The 16,648-nt window shown below is 51.2% G+C and overlaps 1 protein-coding gene across 4 annotated transcripts in view; it reads right to left on the reverse strand.

Moving 5' to 3' along the window:
- TTLL1 (TTL family tubulin polyglutamylase complex subunit L1) overlaps nt 1-14,108 on the reverse strand; it is a 30,949-nt gene extending 16,841 nt beyond the window's left edge. For 2 of the 4 annotated variants that reach the window (XM_081822581.1, XM_081822578.1), the window contains exons 1-3: nt 13,959-14,108; nt 7,449-7,540; nt 4,902-5,018 (exon numbers count right to left, since the gene is read on the reverse strand). In XM_081822581.1, coding sequence (XP_081678707.1) covers nt 4,902-5,014 — 113 coding nt within the window. In that variant the 5' untranslated portion in view covers nt 5,015-5,018; nt 7,449-7,540; nt 13,959-14,108. Of the gene's footprint in view, nt 1-4,901; nt 5,019-5,671; nt 5,815-7,448; nt 7,541-13,958 lie in introns of those variants that run through there. The other 2 variants (XM_081822579.1, XM_081822580.1) reach the window with 2 other exon arrangements.
- Nucleotides 14,109-16,648: the final 2,540 nt, after the last annotated feature.

The raw sequence follows: 16,648 nt of genomic DNA on the forward strand, positions 1-16,648 counted from the left end.
GGACTCCAGGATCATGACCTGAGCCGAAGGCAGTCGCTTAACCAACTGAGCCACCCAGGCGCCCAGAATAATGGGAGTTTTAAAATGTTTACGAAAGAGCTCGACCACCCACAAAAGCAGAGAGAAAAGCGCACCAGCACCAACTTATTTGGGAGCGATTTCCAGATACAACGTCCAACCCAAAACATTCCTATCAGAATCTCTAATCGCTAAGGACTCTTTTTTATATTATATGATATCCTACTTTATACTGTTATCACAACTAAAAAAAAACTAGTCATTTCTGAGTATCATCAAATATTAATCCATGCTCACATTTCCCAAGTTGTCTGACAAATTTCTTTTTTTTTTAAGATTTTATTTATTTGACAAAGAAAGACACAGAGAAGAGAGGGAACACAAGCAGGGGGAGTGGGAGAGGGAGAAGCAGGCTCTCTACTGAGCAGAGAGCCCGACGCGGGGCTCGATCCCAGGACCCCGAGATCATGACCTGAGCCAAAGGCAGATGCTTAACGCCTGAGCCACCCAGGCGCCCCTGATAAATATTTTTTACAGCTTGTGCAAATAAAGGCCAGACCTTCTGATGTGCTGTTCTCTCTCCCATGGCTCTTTCGATCTGTATTTTCCCTCCTTTTTTTTTCTGTTATTTATTTGTTGAAGACCCTGGGTCACCCATCCTCCAGGTCCTCCAGAGGTCCTCACATGTTCCTTACTTAGCACGGCTACGCTGGCGCCCCCTCCCTACCCACCCCCCCACACGCTGCCAGTAAATCAGGAGTCAGACCACAAGGCCTAAGAGCTGCAGGTCGATTTGGGGCACATCTACATTTGGACCAGCCACATTTAAGTGCTCATCAGCCCTGTGGTCAGTGGCTCTCGTACTGGGCAGGCCTAGACTCCTATGTCATTAATGGAGGCAAAATGGGTATATTTCTACGTTTTCATTTCTCCTTCGTGTATTAGCAGGAATATGTCTACAAGGAGAAGTTTCCCTTCATCAACAATTTGGACACCCAAAACAGTTCATACAGGAAAGACTAATGAAATGCTTGATTCTTTCCCTTTATTTATCGGTTTTTAAAATAATGAGCTGGTTTCCTGCCATCCTCAGGTCATGTGATGAGACATATTCTGGGTATCTAGTACTGCAAAGCAAATTGCCCCGTGTTAGCAACTTCAGACAACAACCACTGAATCACATCTCATGGTTTTGTGGATCAAGACTGGGACCGGGGCTCAGGGGAGCATGCTTCTGCTCCATGTGACACTGACTGAGGCCACTTGGGAGTATTCAGTGTATGATCCAATCTGGAGGGTCCAAGAAGGCTTTGTTCGTATGTCTGGCACCTTGGTGGGCATGGCTGGAAGGCCAGGCCTAGCTGCAGCTGCCACACACAACCCCTATATACAGCTCCTCCAGCAAGACAGTCCCAGCAGTCAGGCTTCTCACATGGCGGCTTGGGGCTCCCACAGAGGGTTCCCATAAAAGAAGGGGAAGCTGCTAGTTTCTTAAGGTCTGGGCCCAGACACGTCTCACTTTGGCTTCGCTTTGGCCAAAAATGTGGAAGAAGCGATGGTGTGCCGCTTGGAGACCAACCCTGAAAGGCCTGCAGAGCTTCTGCCCTCCCTCCTGGACCCTCGCCACCGCAGGAGGGCGAGCCCAAGCTCGCTGGCTAGAGGGATGGGAAAGCTTTGTGGAGAGAAGCCGCTGTGGTCCTAGCCAAGGGCACCCAGGAGCAGACGAGCCCCCACTGACCCCCCTAGGTGACAGCAGATGCACGAGTGAGCCCAGGCAGGATCAGCTAAGTCCTGCTGATCTAAAAGTACCACGGAGCCAAACCTAAAAACGCATGTGCTATAAAAATGGTTGTTTCGAGGGGCGCCTGGGTGGCTCAGTTGGTTAAGTGTCCGCCTTTGGTTCAGGTCATGATCCCAAGGTCCTGGGATCGAGCCCCACATCGGGGAGCCTGCTTCTCCACCTCCCTCTGCCCCTCCCCTGGCTCATGCTCTCTCTCTCTCAAATAAATAAATCTTAAAAAAAAAAAAAAGAAAGAAAGAAAAGAAAAAGAAAATGGTTGCTTCGAGCCCAGGGTTTTGTGGTGTCTATTACATGCCAGCAGTTTGGCCATCAGATAGCTAATACACCCACACTAGGATAGCCATGGCTTTTGTGTTTCACGTTGCTCCTACTTCCTGCCCGTACGCAAGCTGAGAGCAGAACACAAATACAGTTTCATAATATGTTTTTCTTTATATTTATTCTTTTTTTTTTTTTAAGATTTTATTTATTTATTTGAGAGAGAGAGAGCACAAGAGGGGGGAGCGGGAGAGGAAGAAGCAGACTCCCTGCTGAGCAGGGAGCCCGATGCAGGACTCGATCCCGGGACTCCAGGATCATGACCTGAGCCGAAGGCAGTCGCTTAACCAACTGAGCCACCCAGGCGCCCCTCTTTATATTTATTCTTATACAATTTTCCAGATTGCTTTAGAACTGTCACAGTTGTTTTAATGGCTATACCATAATCCACCCGGTTCACATGGGTACCTTTCCCTATAACCATTTAATATTTAGTTGTTGCCAGTATTTTTACCCTAACCAATTGTTAAGACTCGATGGGACGCTTAGTGCTTAAAACAGGAGCTCTGAAGAGATCAAATATCCAAAGTTATACATTTCCACTCTTTTCTCTCTCTCTCTCTCTCGTTAAGACTAGCTCCAAAATGCTTCTTATGTGGCATGAAGAGGGAGGCGCTCTGCACCCTCCCAAGCATTGATTAATCAGAGAAGCCAAAAGGACTGAGGGCTGGCTAAGTCCATGGCACAGAGCCGTGGGACACAAAGCAGTAAGTACAAAACACTTTTTTTTTAAAATGACATTTCAAGATTTTATTTATTTGAGAGAGAGAGAGCATGCCCGAGCGAGCACAAGACGGGGGTAAGGGCAGAGGGACAAGCAGACTCCCCACTGAGCAGGGAGCCCAACCCCGGGCTCGATCCCAGAACCCCGAGATCATGACCTGAGCCGAAGGCAGACGCTTCACCGACTGAGCCACCCAGGCGCCCTGACAAAACACTCTTACTCAGCCTTTCTTTCAGAGCTCCCATGGAAGCAGAACTCTGGCTGTGTTATTTCATTCTACTGTAGAGAAGAATATAAATGTGATGCCAAACCACACACGGATGCTGCGTTTCTCCATAAATGCTTTCTGCTGCCATTCCATACTCCTCAAGGGAAATGAGGTTTTGGTTTAAAGCATGGGTACCTTAAACTGCTACAGGAGCAAAGAAGGGGTCATCCCTCCAATCACTACTGGAGATGGAAGCTGGATGCCAGTCTGCTCTGCACCCGGGCCAGCACCAGGCTCTGGGATGCTGGGGTAAGCCAGACAAGGTCCCCACTGCCATGAGGCTCGCAGTCACACGTAATGAGGGCACAGGCGGGGAAATCACAAATCATGGCACGCAGCATTCGCTGCGTGACAGCTGAGAAAGCAGGCTGGGCGTCTGGAGAGACACAGGCGGCTTCCGGGCGGGGCAGGCAGCTCGTGCGCTGGGGCCTGAAGGACAGCGCCAGCACATGCTTACGGAGCACCCATCACATGCCACGCTCTGTGCTTTACTGACTCATTCAAACTTCAAACAACCGTATTTGCAGAGAAAGGTCAAGTCCTTTGCTAATGGCCACACAGGCAGCAGTGGGAGAGCCAGGCTGGGAAGCCAGGCATGACCTGGCTCCGGGGTCTGCACATTCAACCGCCAGATGCATTGCACCTCTCAAGCCTGGGCTGAGGGGGCAGAAAGCACAGCCTTCACAAAGCTGCAGATCAAGAATGTCTTAGAAGGTCAACAGGGGAAAAAGTGCCAACCGCCGCATGGGCGTGAGAGAGAAGGAAGTGGCTGGAAAGAGGCCCAGTAACATCTCTCAGGGCAGCAGCGGGGAGCGGGTCTCAGGGAGCGTGGATGCATAGGGTAAAAAAGCCTCCAGGGGCGCCTGGGTGGCTCAGTCGTTAAGCGTCTGCCTTCAGCTCAGGTCATGATCTCGGGGTCCTGGGATCGAGTTCCACACTGGACTCCTTGCTCAGCGGGGAGCCTGCTTCTCCCTCTGCCTGCCGCTCCCCCTGCTTGTGCTCTCTCTCTGACAAATAAATAAAATCTTAAAAGAAAAAAAAAAAGCCTGAAGAGACCCACCAGCTCCCCCTCCCTCGAAGATTCACCCAGTGCTCTGGGCACAGGAACTGAAGAGGGCTGGGCATGGCAGAGGCAACCATGGGAGGCTGTGTTTTGGCGTATAACACTGCCAGAGGGTGGAGGCTGCCCCGAGGCAGGGCACAGCCCAGGCCTGGACAAGGGAGGACACAGGACCTCACTCCATGAAGAGGGGGGAGGCAGGGCGGGGGCAGGAGTCTAGGACAAGCCCCCGTGTTTCCAACTGGGTGGAGCACCACCAGGGACTCAGTGCCGAGCCCTGCCTCCCTGTTCCTCGTGTCACTCGCTTTTCAGCTGTTGTTAACCAGTCCCACCGGCACCCAAGGAAGCGAAGGGAGGCACAGATCCCGCTCCATAGCCCCCTTCCCCGGCGCTGGGCAAAGGCACTGACTGAGAACGCCAACCGGAGGGGGCTCTGGCTTCTCACCCAAACCCTGGCTGTCTTAGCCAGGCCGGCTTGTGCGGAAACGTCCCGGGACTTCTGATGCCAGGCGGATAAACGGGAGTGTGGGAACACTCCACAACGTGGACAAGCAAAGGGCTTTCTCGTCGTGTGCTCCTGAGGAGCCTTGGGGTGGAAGACGTGCAATGGGAGGCGCCCCTCTCGAACACAGCCTGCACCTGGCTGCCAGCATTCACAAGACTGACAAGCAGGCTTCGGGAAAAACAAGCAAATGCTGCTTTCTCTACTTACCAGTAAAAGTTCCAATCTTCATTTTCCGTCACTTGGATCCATCCTCTCTTTTCAAAGTTATTTATCAGCACTGACTTCTCGATATCAGTGACCCATTTCACCTTTCCTGCCATAATCCTGGAACAGGTCAACTTGTTAGAGCTTGGAAATGTCAACAGCAAAACACTTCCCCTCGCATATCCCAAGCTCCACTTGCTCGGGCCGTGGTTCTTTCTCAGCCATCTGGTGAGACATCTGGCCATGTCATCTGTTGTCACAGCTGGGATGCCTCCAGCATCTAGTGAGTAGATGCCACGATGCTGCCCAGCACCCTACAGCGTACGGGACACCCCCCCACACACAGCAAGTCACCCAGGCCAAAATGTCAACCGTGCCAAGACTAAGAAATCCTGGCCTACTGGGGGGAAGGCAGCAATCAGACAGTGACCACCGATGTGCATCAACATTGTGACAGGAGCCACGAGGCAGAGCGCAGCACCTGGGCTGTGAGAGCCGAGGGCGGGGGTGGCCCATGCAGGGTAGCTGCGGAAGACCGCCCTCAGCAGGGGGCCCTGGAGCTGGCTCCTGAAGGGTGGGTGGGAGCCTATCCCAACGTGAGCACCCCCATTCCCGGCCAGTGCTGCTACCTCCCTGCTTCCTCCCTGCCCTGCTCCAAGTCACTCTCTGTAAGTGCAGGTGACCTTTAAGTGTTTATCTGACCACATCACTCCCGTTTACTAGCCTCCGTGGCTCCGCAGTGCACTTAAGACACACAGACCCCTGGCCCTCACCTGCTTCTCCTTCACCTGCTGTGTTCTCGCCACACTGGACTCGTCTGCCCACACTCCGCCTCAGGGCCTTGGCACATGCTGGGTGGGTGTCTGTGCCCGTGGCACTCCCCCTCCCTCAAGGCCTGGCAAAGCTGCTGCCCACTCATCTGCCAGCATAAGGGACTGTTACTTCCTGCACAAAGCCTCCCTGACTCCAGACCCGGTACACAGCCGTTCAGTACTCCTGCACCCCTGCCCCTGCCAGAGGCAGGGAGCTGGCTTTTTCTTCGCTGCTCTGGGCCCAGGGCCTAGCACTGCGCCCGGCATGTGGTAGATGCTCCATTCAGACTGACTGACTATGGCCCCAGGCCTGTCAGCACCACTGTGTGACTTAGAGAAAGTTAAAAGATGGGGACCCAGGTTTGCCTTGCCTCGGGAGAGGGAGAGAGAAGGCACTCCCATGGAGCTTTCACACAAAATCAGCCCACTGCCTCCTCGCCCTGCCCAGCAAAGGCAGTGTCGTAGAGGTGGGACTTGAGTTCGAGGCCCAGTTCCACAACTCACGAGCTGTGTGACTCTGGGCAAGTTACCTAACCTCTCAGAACCTCTGTTTCCTTATTTGTAACAACAGGAGCTACCCATCTCACTGGGTTACAATGAGGATTAAATGAGTGAACAGTGAGAACAGTGTCTGGCACGTAGAAAGCACTTAAATAGTTGGTATTACTGTTGCAATCACCCCCTTTTATGGATTTGGAAGCTGAGGCTCAAAGGTTAAGAGCCCCTATAAGAATCAGACTGGGGGCGCCTGGGTGGCTCAGTCGTTAAGCATCTGCCTTCCACTCAGGTCATGATCCCAGGATCCTGGGATCGAGCCCCACATCGGGCTCCCTGCTCAGGTCAGCAGGAAGCCTGCTTCTCCCTCCGCCACTCCCCCTGCTTGTATTCCCTCTCTCTCTGTCTCTCTGTCAAATAAATAAATAAAATCTTAAAAAAAAAAAAAAAAAGGAATCAGACTGAAGGGAGTCATGGAGCCCTGATTTGAGCCAGGGTGACCCTACTCTGAAGTGCCACCTCTTTTCACACAGTCCACTGCCTCCCTCTGAACCTGGCCTTCATCAAGATGATGCCCATGCCCACGGGGTCGATCAAGGTAAGGAATACACAGAATCGCTCTCTGCAAAACGAGAAGTTGCCCTGTAACAATACGAGGCTGTTAACGCGGAAAGTCAGCAGCTGCCTCACAGAAATGCTGGAAGAAGCATCACAGGAGCGGAATCCCCACGCACTGTCACCCCACACCCCTCACCGAGCTAACCCCAGCCAGTGTCCAAACCCACCGCGGAGCCGCAGCGAGTTCACTGTTTCTCTACCTGACTTCAGCGCCCACAGCCCGGCAGCCCTGCCCAATCCTGCTCCAACTCTGCCCCCTAGAGTCCAACTGCAGACTCGGAGATTTCGGGGGAGAACCACCCCCCAGGCAGGCAATGTCCACACCACCACCACCATCCCCCACACCCCCTCCGCGTCTGAAATCCCACATCTCAGTGCACAGCCACCTGGAATAGACGCTGAGCCACCCGGCGTGACCCAGCAGGGGCACTAAAGGGGCCGTGCTTTAACAGTCAGAAAATGTTTCCCGGCTATGATCCCTGAACCCAATAAGGCAGAGAGGGCAGATACTCTCATCCTCACTTTATGGAGCACGACAGGGAGCCTCCGAGGTGAGGTTTTCTTGCTGCCCCCCCCCCCGCCCCCACTTCTGCCATCTGGGACCATGGGCGCTAAGAAAACCAACCTCTCAGGCTGGACCCACCATAGGTACTTCTGGAGCCAACAGGCACAGCCAATTTCGCTTCAGCTTCAGGGACTCCTGTTTGGGGTTCGTACCTAAAACAAAATTAACACACAGGCAAAATGTACAAAGCACAGGACCGAGAGACAGTTTGGGAACACAGCAAAATCACGTCTTCTGCCGAACAAGAGTGTGCCACAAGATGCCTTGAGGTTCTTTTCCTATTGTGATAAACATTACTGAATTCTATTACTTTTTGACTCCCGCTGGACTTCTGGGGTCTCCCTGTCACTCCTTCACTTCACACGCCCCCTGCTTCAGCCGAACACCCCACCTCCTCGCTGTTCTGCACGCACGCACAACCGCGGTGCTCTCCCCGCTGCTTCTCATCCAGCTCCGCCAATCACAAAGGTGCAATTCAAAGGCCAACTCCCCCAGGAAGCCATTCTCATCGCCTTTTCCCTCCACTGAACCTTCTGAATACCTCTCCTGCCATCTTTGCTGGCACACAGAATTTCCTACCTTGCATATTCGCTCTTTGTCTACTTTCCTTCTGTAAGTGTGCAAGGTGAGGACGCTCTTAATCACCTGCTTCCTTCTCATCCCACCGACTCTTTCTAGATCTAGGTGTGAGCATTTGCAACAACGCTCACAGTCCATTTGGCCAGCCCCATTATCTCCAGTACTGAGCCCACTGGACACGGGAGGCAAACGATGCCTACTCCTTGCAGAAGTGAAGGAACACACACGGCCCCAAGGGTCAGTCCTTTGAATCTGACTCTGCTTTCAAGAGTCACTTCCCTGTAAATGTTATGGGTTGAACTGTACCCCCAAAAAAGATATGTTGATGGGCACCTGGCTGGCTCAGTTGGTACAGCATGTGACTCCTGATCTCAGGGTCATGAGTTCAAGTCCTACACTGGGCATACAGATTACTTAAAAAAAAAAAAAGAAGAAGGAAATCTAGACGCAGGGACACATAGACACACAGGGAAGGTGGTCACGTGAACATGAAGGCAGAGATGAGAGCTATGCAGCCACAAGCCAAGAAAAGTCTGGGTCCACCACAAGCTAGAAGAGACAAGGACTCCTCCCTAGATTCTTCGGAGAGAGCATGGCTCCGCCAACACCTTGACTTCAGACTTCTGGCCTCACTGAGCCACCCACTTCATGGCACTTTTTATAGTACAGCTCCAGGAAACTAATACAAGATATAACCATCCTAGGCACGAGAAGAAAAAGAAGAAATTTACACCCATAAAGAGTTTTAAATATATATGTGGGAGACAGCACAGTAAAGTGATGAGCAAAAGGACAAAACAGCTATTTATGATTTTTTTTTTAAGATTTTATTTATTTATTTGACAGAGAGAGACACAGCGAGAGAGGGCACACAAGGAGGGGGAGTGGGAGAGGGAGAAGCAGGCCCCCCGCCGAGCAGGGAGCCCGATGTGGGGCTCGATCCCAGGACTCTGGGATCATGACCTGAGCTGAAGGCAGACGCTCAACGACTGAGACACCCAGGCACCCCGACAGCTATTTATGATTAAAAAAAAGAAGAAAAAGAAATGAACTAAGGCCACCTCTCCTTTAAAGAGACAAAGGACCTCTTTCCAGAAAAGCACCAAACCAGCATGATAACCAGCACTGAGAACCAATGACAAGGCAGCCTAAGCAGAGCCAAAGGAGGGACAGCAGTTACTCCGCACCTGAAGCTTGGAGACTCGTTCATTTCCCCTGCTCACACGTCCGTGGGAACTCGAGAGTTTTCTTGGGGCCTCCGTTTCCCGCATGGAAAAAAATGGGAATGAGAGCCACAGGGCCTCCACAGTAGGGCTGAGATTACTGCAAGGTCAGGCAGGTGTGGTCGTGGTGCACCACAGTGGACTTGAAACAAGCACATCAGCTTTCCCCAAGGTGCCCTGAAGCACACTCCTCCACTTCAGCCCCTACTTACAGTGGGCCTGCCCGGCTCCTGGCCCCATGCTGTAGTCCAGCCCCGCCCTCGAGGAGGATGTAATTCCATATTTCTACTACCACCCCAAACAACAGCTACCACTTATATGAAGCACTAGGATCCGTCAGGCACAGGGCGGGGCAGTCTGTGCATATTCTTCTCTGCTACATACATCCCTTCGGCTCACATGCTGCCGGTAGGCAGGTATTCTCCTCATTTACACATGGAGAAAGTGGGGCTCAAAGAGTAACAGGCAGAGCACAGACTGCAGCCTGTGGGCACCCACGCTGCCTCCCTTCCACACTCTGTCAACTGTCCGTTTACCCCGCAGGGCAGGGGGTGGGCTGATCGGCCTCTGTCCCCCAGCACCCAGCCAGAGCCAGGCACAGCGAGGGGGCTCAGAAATGGTCTGCAGAACAGACAAAGGAACCAGCTAGCCCATCCCTACAGCACAGAAGCCAGGGCTGACTCCTTCCCAACCCTAAGAAATACTAAGCCCTTTCCCTTAGAAAAATCAATAAAGAAATACCTGATGTCAGCTTATTCTCCTGTTATTTCCTCCTAAAACAGGGCGGGGGGGAAAAGTGAGGTTAGCAGTACCAAGTAATGAACTTGGTAGGTTACCGCTCTAATGGGGTTCACGTGAACTGAATGTTAAGCCATTTGGTCACCTACTTTCTTTTCCTTTTTTTTAAGATTTTATTTATTAATTTGAGGGGGGGCATAGAGGGAGAGGGAGAAGCAGACTCCCCCGCTGAGCAGGGGGCCCCATGCGGGGGCTCCATCCCAGGATCCTGAGATCATGAACTGAGCCATAGGCAGATGCTTAACCGACTGAGCCAACCAGCTGCCCTCAGTCAACTACTTTCAAAACTCAGCATTATATGAAGGAATAAAGAAGATGTGGGATATGGGGCGCCTGGGTGGCTCAGTCGGTTAAGCGTCTGCTTTCAGCTCAGATCAAGATCCAGGGTCCTGTCCTGGGATCAAGCCCCATGTCAGGCTCTCTGCTCAGCAGAGAGCCTGCTTCTCCCTCTGCCTGCCTCTCCCTCTGCCTGCCCCTCCCCTGCTTGTACTCTCTCTCTCTCTCTCTGCCAAATAATGAAAGCTTGCCACTTGCAACAATGTGGATGGAACTGGAGGGTATTATGCTAAGCAAAATAAGTCAGTCAGAGAAGGACAAATACTATATGATTTCACTCATATGTGGAATTTAAGAAACAAAACAAGTGAACAACAACAACAAACCAGGTGAACATACAGGAAGGGGGAGAAAAGAGAGAGGGAAACAAACCATAAGAGCTCTTAACAATGGAGACACACTGAGGGTTGCTGGAGGGAGGTAGGGGACAGGCTAGATGGGTGATGGGGGTGAAGGAGGGCACTTGTGATGAGCACTGGGTGTTGTATGTAACTGATGAGCCACTGAATTCTACTCCTGCACCCAATATTACACTGTATGTTAACAAACTAGAATAAATAAAAATTTGAAAAAAAAGTTAAAAAACCAAAACTGAGCATCATAAAACCTAACCTAGAGAAACAGAGTTAGTTGTGTGCTGTCATGCTGACTGTGCTCGAATCCCAGTGGGCTGTCACCACCTGAGGTCCGTCAGCCGGGGAAAGGCATTCTCAAAGCAGGCAGCTGGCTATGTTCAGAACGTGATGTGGGTCCCCCTCCTGGGGCTGGTGGGCGGGACCTTCATAAGCTTGAGGACAGGTTTCCACGGGGATGGCCCTCGGTGTTTGTGCTTCGACAGTCTAGCTTCTCACCCACCCACTTGGCGACAAGAGACGTGAAGCCACCTGGGACGAGGTGCTCGTGGACAGTCTTGATCCAGGGGGACAAGACAGTCATTTAACAAGCTGGAAGCCCCGGCAGCAAGGTGCCTTAACAATCCAACAAAGCTCAACTGTGGTCCTGAGGGAGAAGTGACTATTAATTCATCTAGCAGCAGATTGTGCCAGGTCTACTCCAGAAGATTCCAGATCTATCTGTGTCTCTCCCCAGCGTCCCCATAATCCTGGACGACCACAGCAGACTCCGCTGGTTTCCTTAGCGCCATCCTCATCCCACGGCACCCATTCTTTGTCTAGCAGCAGACTGACCCTCTCACACGCACAAAGCAAATCATGTCACCCTGCTCATAAGCCTCCAGGAGCTTCCATTGCCCCCAGAATAAAACCATCAGTCTGCCCATTACCTACAAGGTGGACCCCACATGATCAGGGCTCCCCATCACCTCTAGGGCTTCGTCTCCTGCACCCTCCCCACCCAACAGCCCTCTTCAGCTCCGGGCCGCCTTTCAGCTCCTCACACCCACCAAGCCTCATCCTGTCTTAAAGATTTTATTTATTTATTTGAGAGAGAGAGAATGAGAGACAGAGCACGAGAGGGAGGAGGGTCAGAGGGAGAAGCAGACTCCCTGCTGAGCAGGGAGCCCAATGCGGGACTTGATCCTGGGACTCCAGGATCATGACCTGAGCTGAAGGCAGTCGCTTAACCAACTGAGCCACCCAGGCGCCCACCTCATCCTGTCTTAAGGCTTTGCTCTCCCCCACATCTGGCCCCTTCTCAAAGGTCAGCTCTTCAGAGAGGCTTTCCCAATGCCAAGCTCACTGCTCCCCACTCATCACACTTTACTTCTCCAGGGCACTCAGGCTGCGCACGACTGTTTAGTCCAGCGCCAACTCAAAGCATGGCCCATCAACCCACAGCACCAGCATCACCTGGAGCTCGTTAGAAATACAAATTCTTGGGTGCCTGGGTGGCTCAGTCTGTTAAGCGCCTGCCTTTGGCTCAGGTCATGATCCCAGGGCCCTGGGATCAAGTCCCACACTGGGCTCCCAGCTCAGTGAGGAGCCTGCTTCTCCCTCTCCTCCCTGCTCCTGTTCTCTCTCCCTGTCTCTGTCTCTCTCAACTAAATAAATAAAATCTTAAACAAACAAACAAACAAAGAAACTCTTGCGCTTCCCCAACCCCTACACAGATGCACACTCTCAGACTCTTTGGGAGCGGGGCCCAGGAATCTCTATCTTAACAAGCTCTCGGGTGAGATTCTTACCCTTGCTCAAGTCTGAGAAGAACTGATCTAGTTCACGTATTTGGTTCCCTGGTGATTACCTGTCTTTGACACACATATCTCACGTCAGGAGAGCAAAAATGTTGTTCTGCATTATTGCCTACTGAACCCCCATCATCCAGAATAGCATCTAATAATGGCAGGTGCTCATCAATATTTGATGAATTAACAAAAATAAAGAGGTGGATTCCCTCCACATACAATCAAACAAGGGTTGTTTGTGCCAAGCAGTGAATCAGGCATGGCCCAGCCCTACAGAGGCTGTCAGAGCTGCAGGCGAGAGAAAGCGGTACACAAACACCCCCAGACTTCCAGTTTTTCCGGGGGCCTGAATTAGGAGATCTGGAGTTTAGCGGATCCCCACTGAGTGAGGGAGCATCTCCGGAATATCCGTACCCACAACCTCAGGAGGACAGAACTTTGCCAAAAGGCCTTTCACTTCCCGGAGTTATGCCTACTCCCTGACAAAAGCCAGGACAACCTTTCAGGAGAAACAGCAAGCAGAGGGAAGAAGTTACATTCATAGAGTGAATGCACTTTTCTGGGTCCAGTCCCAGAAAATGAGAGCCCTCTCTGTCCCCATCCCCACTACCCCCAAACACTTTGGTCACTATCACTTTCAACAAAGTCCCAGCTAGGTCAGGATTCTAGGGCATTTCGGTTCCTTTCCAGCTAGTCTTCCTTGCAATGGGAACAGTACCATCTTTAAAGAAAAAATAATAATAATAGTGTCAATGAGGACTTCCGCACAGCGGGATCGCCACCATCTATCTCCGCACCCCACTGGGAGACAGTGCCATGCTCTACGGCAACTATTTAGCCGTGCTTGTAATTCCATGGGCTCAGAGCAAGACCAATCTCTTCGTAATTGCCACAACCCAGCACTGAAATGTGCTCATTACATGTTTTTGTGAACAAAGAACCTCTCTGCAAACCCTAACCTGCTTACAACAATACGATACTCTTACTTCTAGAACGAGTCCCCTGTAACGCCCCGGCTACTCGATGGGGTGCTCGGCTACCTCCGCCTCCCGCCCCCTTTGACTGACAAACAGGGAGGAGAGATGCCCAGGTCCAATGCCGCAGAGAAGGGCAAGCACGGCGGGGGACACGAATCTGTCTCCTAAGCAGAGCTGTCGCCACAGGTACACCGCACCCTGCAAAAGATGCCATTAGAAACAATACAGACTGCAAATGAATGGGAAAAGCCTAGGAACGATGAAATTCTGGGATAACCAGTATCAGTCAGAAATGCAATTACAACGAGCGGGCAGCACAGGGAAAGTCACAGGAACTCGAAGGAAAAGCAGGGACACAGTGGTCAGCGCAGGCTTCCTGGAGGGCGCGGGTCCGGCAAGCAGCACCTGAACCACACGGTCGCTGCCGCCCACCCTCGCTCGCGCATGCGCACTCGCCCACCCAGGACCGCCCACACCCTCGTCGGGGGAGGCGGCCTCGGCGGCGGGGCCTCACCTGTGGGCGCAGAGCGCCGAGCAGCGCCGAGCAGCGCGGAGCAGGGCGGCCCCGCGCAGCGCCCCGGCCCCGCCTCCAGCCTCACTCCGGCGCCGGCAGGAGGACGCCACCGGCAGCCCCGCGGACCGGCTCGCCGCGCGCCGAGCTGTACTTCCGGGGCGGCGCTCTGGCAACCGAAGACGCGGCCGCTGGCGCGCGACTGCTTCCGGGGTCACATTTTCCTGGTTTGACTCTAAGTCTCCAGCTCATCGAGCAGCGCGCGGAGCTCCTAGGGAGAGCCGACCGTTCATCCCCGGGAGGCTCGCAGCCTTCGGGGCCCAGAAATGAGGTCGAGAAAGGTCGAGGCGCGAGGTTGAGCCTGACAGTGGGAGGCAGAGCCATGTGGTGAATCGGGCCCGCGTCTGGACCGCCCCTCGTCCCCTCTGCTGCTCAGCTTCCGTGTCTGTAAGGTTGGGACTGCCGGTAGCGCCGACCTCGCAGGGTTTGATGTCCTTAGGTGATATCTTGTGCCCAACTGGTAATAACCAGTAAATGTAAAATCAGTACTCAAAGGTCACCTCATCTGTGAAGTGTCCCCTGAGCATGGAGCAGATCTAGTTTCTCAAACTATATTTTGTAAACTCTCTGTTAGGAAGAGGCAGCTCAGCCTCGTGAGAAATTTAAATCTAGAGTCAGACATGGATTGGATCCTCGCTCCAAAATCCACTAACTATGTGGCTTTAGGCTGGTCGCTTCCCTTATCTGAGCCTCAGTTTTCTTGTCTATAAATTGGGCATAACAGCACTTACATTGAAGGGTTGTTAGGAAGATTATTAAAAAAAAAAAGGCGGGGTGCCTGGGTGGCTCAGTTGGTCAGGCTACTGCCTTCGGATGGGGTCATGATCCCAGGATCCTGGGATCGAGCCCCGCATCGGGCTCCGTGCTCCACCGGGAGCCTGCTTCTCCCTCTCCCTCTGCCTGCCGCTCCCCCTGCTTGTGCGCGCGCCCTCTCTCTCTGTCAAATGAATAAATAGAATCTTTAAAAAAAAAAAAAAGCCACTTGGTATAGCACATAATAGTTGCTCAAATTGTTGAAATAATTCAAAATAAAGAGCATGTATTCCGGATGTTTGTCAGCCACAAAAGTGCGCTTAGAAGCAGCATGTAAGAGGAGAAACAGAATTTTGCATCCCTGCTCTTATCCACTCTAGCTGTTTGGGCATCCGCACATCCCAGCCTCTCAATTACAGTTTCTCCCCAGAGAAATGGGAGTAATTATCTCCATCTCTCAGGGGCGGAAAAGATTTTAAATTCCTGGTGGCTAGCACCTAGGAAGGTGTATGTTTTACCACATCCTTAGCTTGTGCAGCATACATGCCTTTCCAAAAAGCATCGCCAACAGCCCAAATACCAGAAGGCTTGGTGACAGCCAGTGCCAAGAGACCAACCCGCAGGGAAGAGCAAATAAAAAAAAAAAAAAAAAGAGTTGTGACCAATGTGAAGAATTAACTGGGAGCCAGGTAGCCCCAGGAGGAAAAGACAGGAAACAAAGATCCTCGGTGCTAATCTAATCTTGTAAGTCTAGTTTAAAACATCTTCAAGGGCTTTCTATTGCCATCAAGATAAAAACCAGACTCCTTAGCGTTTTTACTTTTAAAGTAGTTAAAATCTATTAACCTTTTTCCAGTTTGGCATCTCAGTTGTGCTTAGAAAGACCCATCCTCGCAAGCTGTAAAAACATAACTTATAAGAGGCCAAAGAGAAAATCAACCAAGTTAAGTGATAAATTGAAAACGTGTGCATCATATATGACAAAGCATTAGTTAGTATCCACAATATACCAAGAGTTTGCACAAATCAATAAGAAAAAACTTTTAATTTGGAGGAAGAGATGGAACCACAAATCGTATAACAAAAAGTAAACGAAAAAAAAAAAAGTAAACGAAAATGGTAAATGAAAATGTGGAAAGATGCCCACATCACTAAAAATTAATGATACTGAAATTTTCAATGAGGTGGGGTTTTTTTAAAAGATTTTATTTATTGGGCGCCTGGGTGGCTCAGTTGGTTAAGCAACTGCCTTCGGCTCAGGTCATGATCCTGGAGTCCCTGGATCGAGTCCCGCATTGGGCTCCCTGCTCGGCGGGGAGTCTGCTTCTCCCTCTCCCACTCCCCGTTTGTGTTCCCTCTCTCGCTGTGTCTTTCTCTGTCAAATAAATAAATAAAATCTTTAAAAAAAATTATTTATTTATTTATTTGAGAGATAGAATGAGCGGGTAGAGGGACAGTGGGAGAGGGAGAAGCAGGCCCCCCACTGAGCAGGGAGCCAATGTGGGGCTTGATCCCAGGACCCTGGGATCATGACCTGAGCCAAAGGCAGACACTTAACTGACTGAGCCACCCAGGCGCCCCTCAATGATGTGGTTTTTGCTGACTAAATTGGCAAACATTTAAAATATAGTTACAACTAATGTTAGAAAGGATATGGAGAAAAAGCACTTGCATCCACTATTGGTAGAAATACAGCTTTTGGAAGGCTGGCAATTTGGCAGTATTCATTAAAATTTTAACATGTAATATATTTAATTATATACTCTTTGACCTAAAAATTCAAATTTTAGGAATTTATTCTATAGAAACTCTCTCACAAAGATATGTGTACAAGAGCATTTAATGCAGTATTTTTTCTAATAAAAAGTTGGAGGACATGG

The sequence above is a fragment of the Leptonychotes weddellii genome, chromosome 5, assembly GCF_054177405.1.
Source record: "Leptonychotes weddellii isolate Sample4059 chromosome 5, ASM5417740v2, whole genome shotgun sequence".
Classification (NCBI taxonomy): domain Eukaryota; kingdom Metazoa; phylum Chordata; class Mammalia; order Carnivora; family Phocidae; genus Leptonychotes; species Leptonychotes weddellii.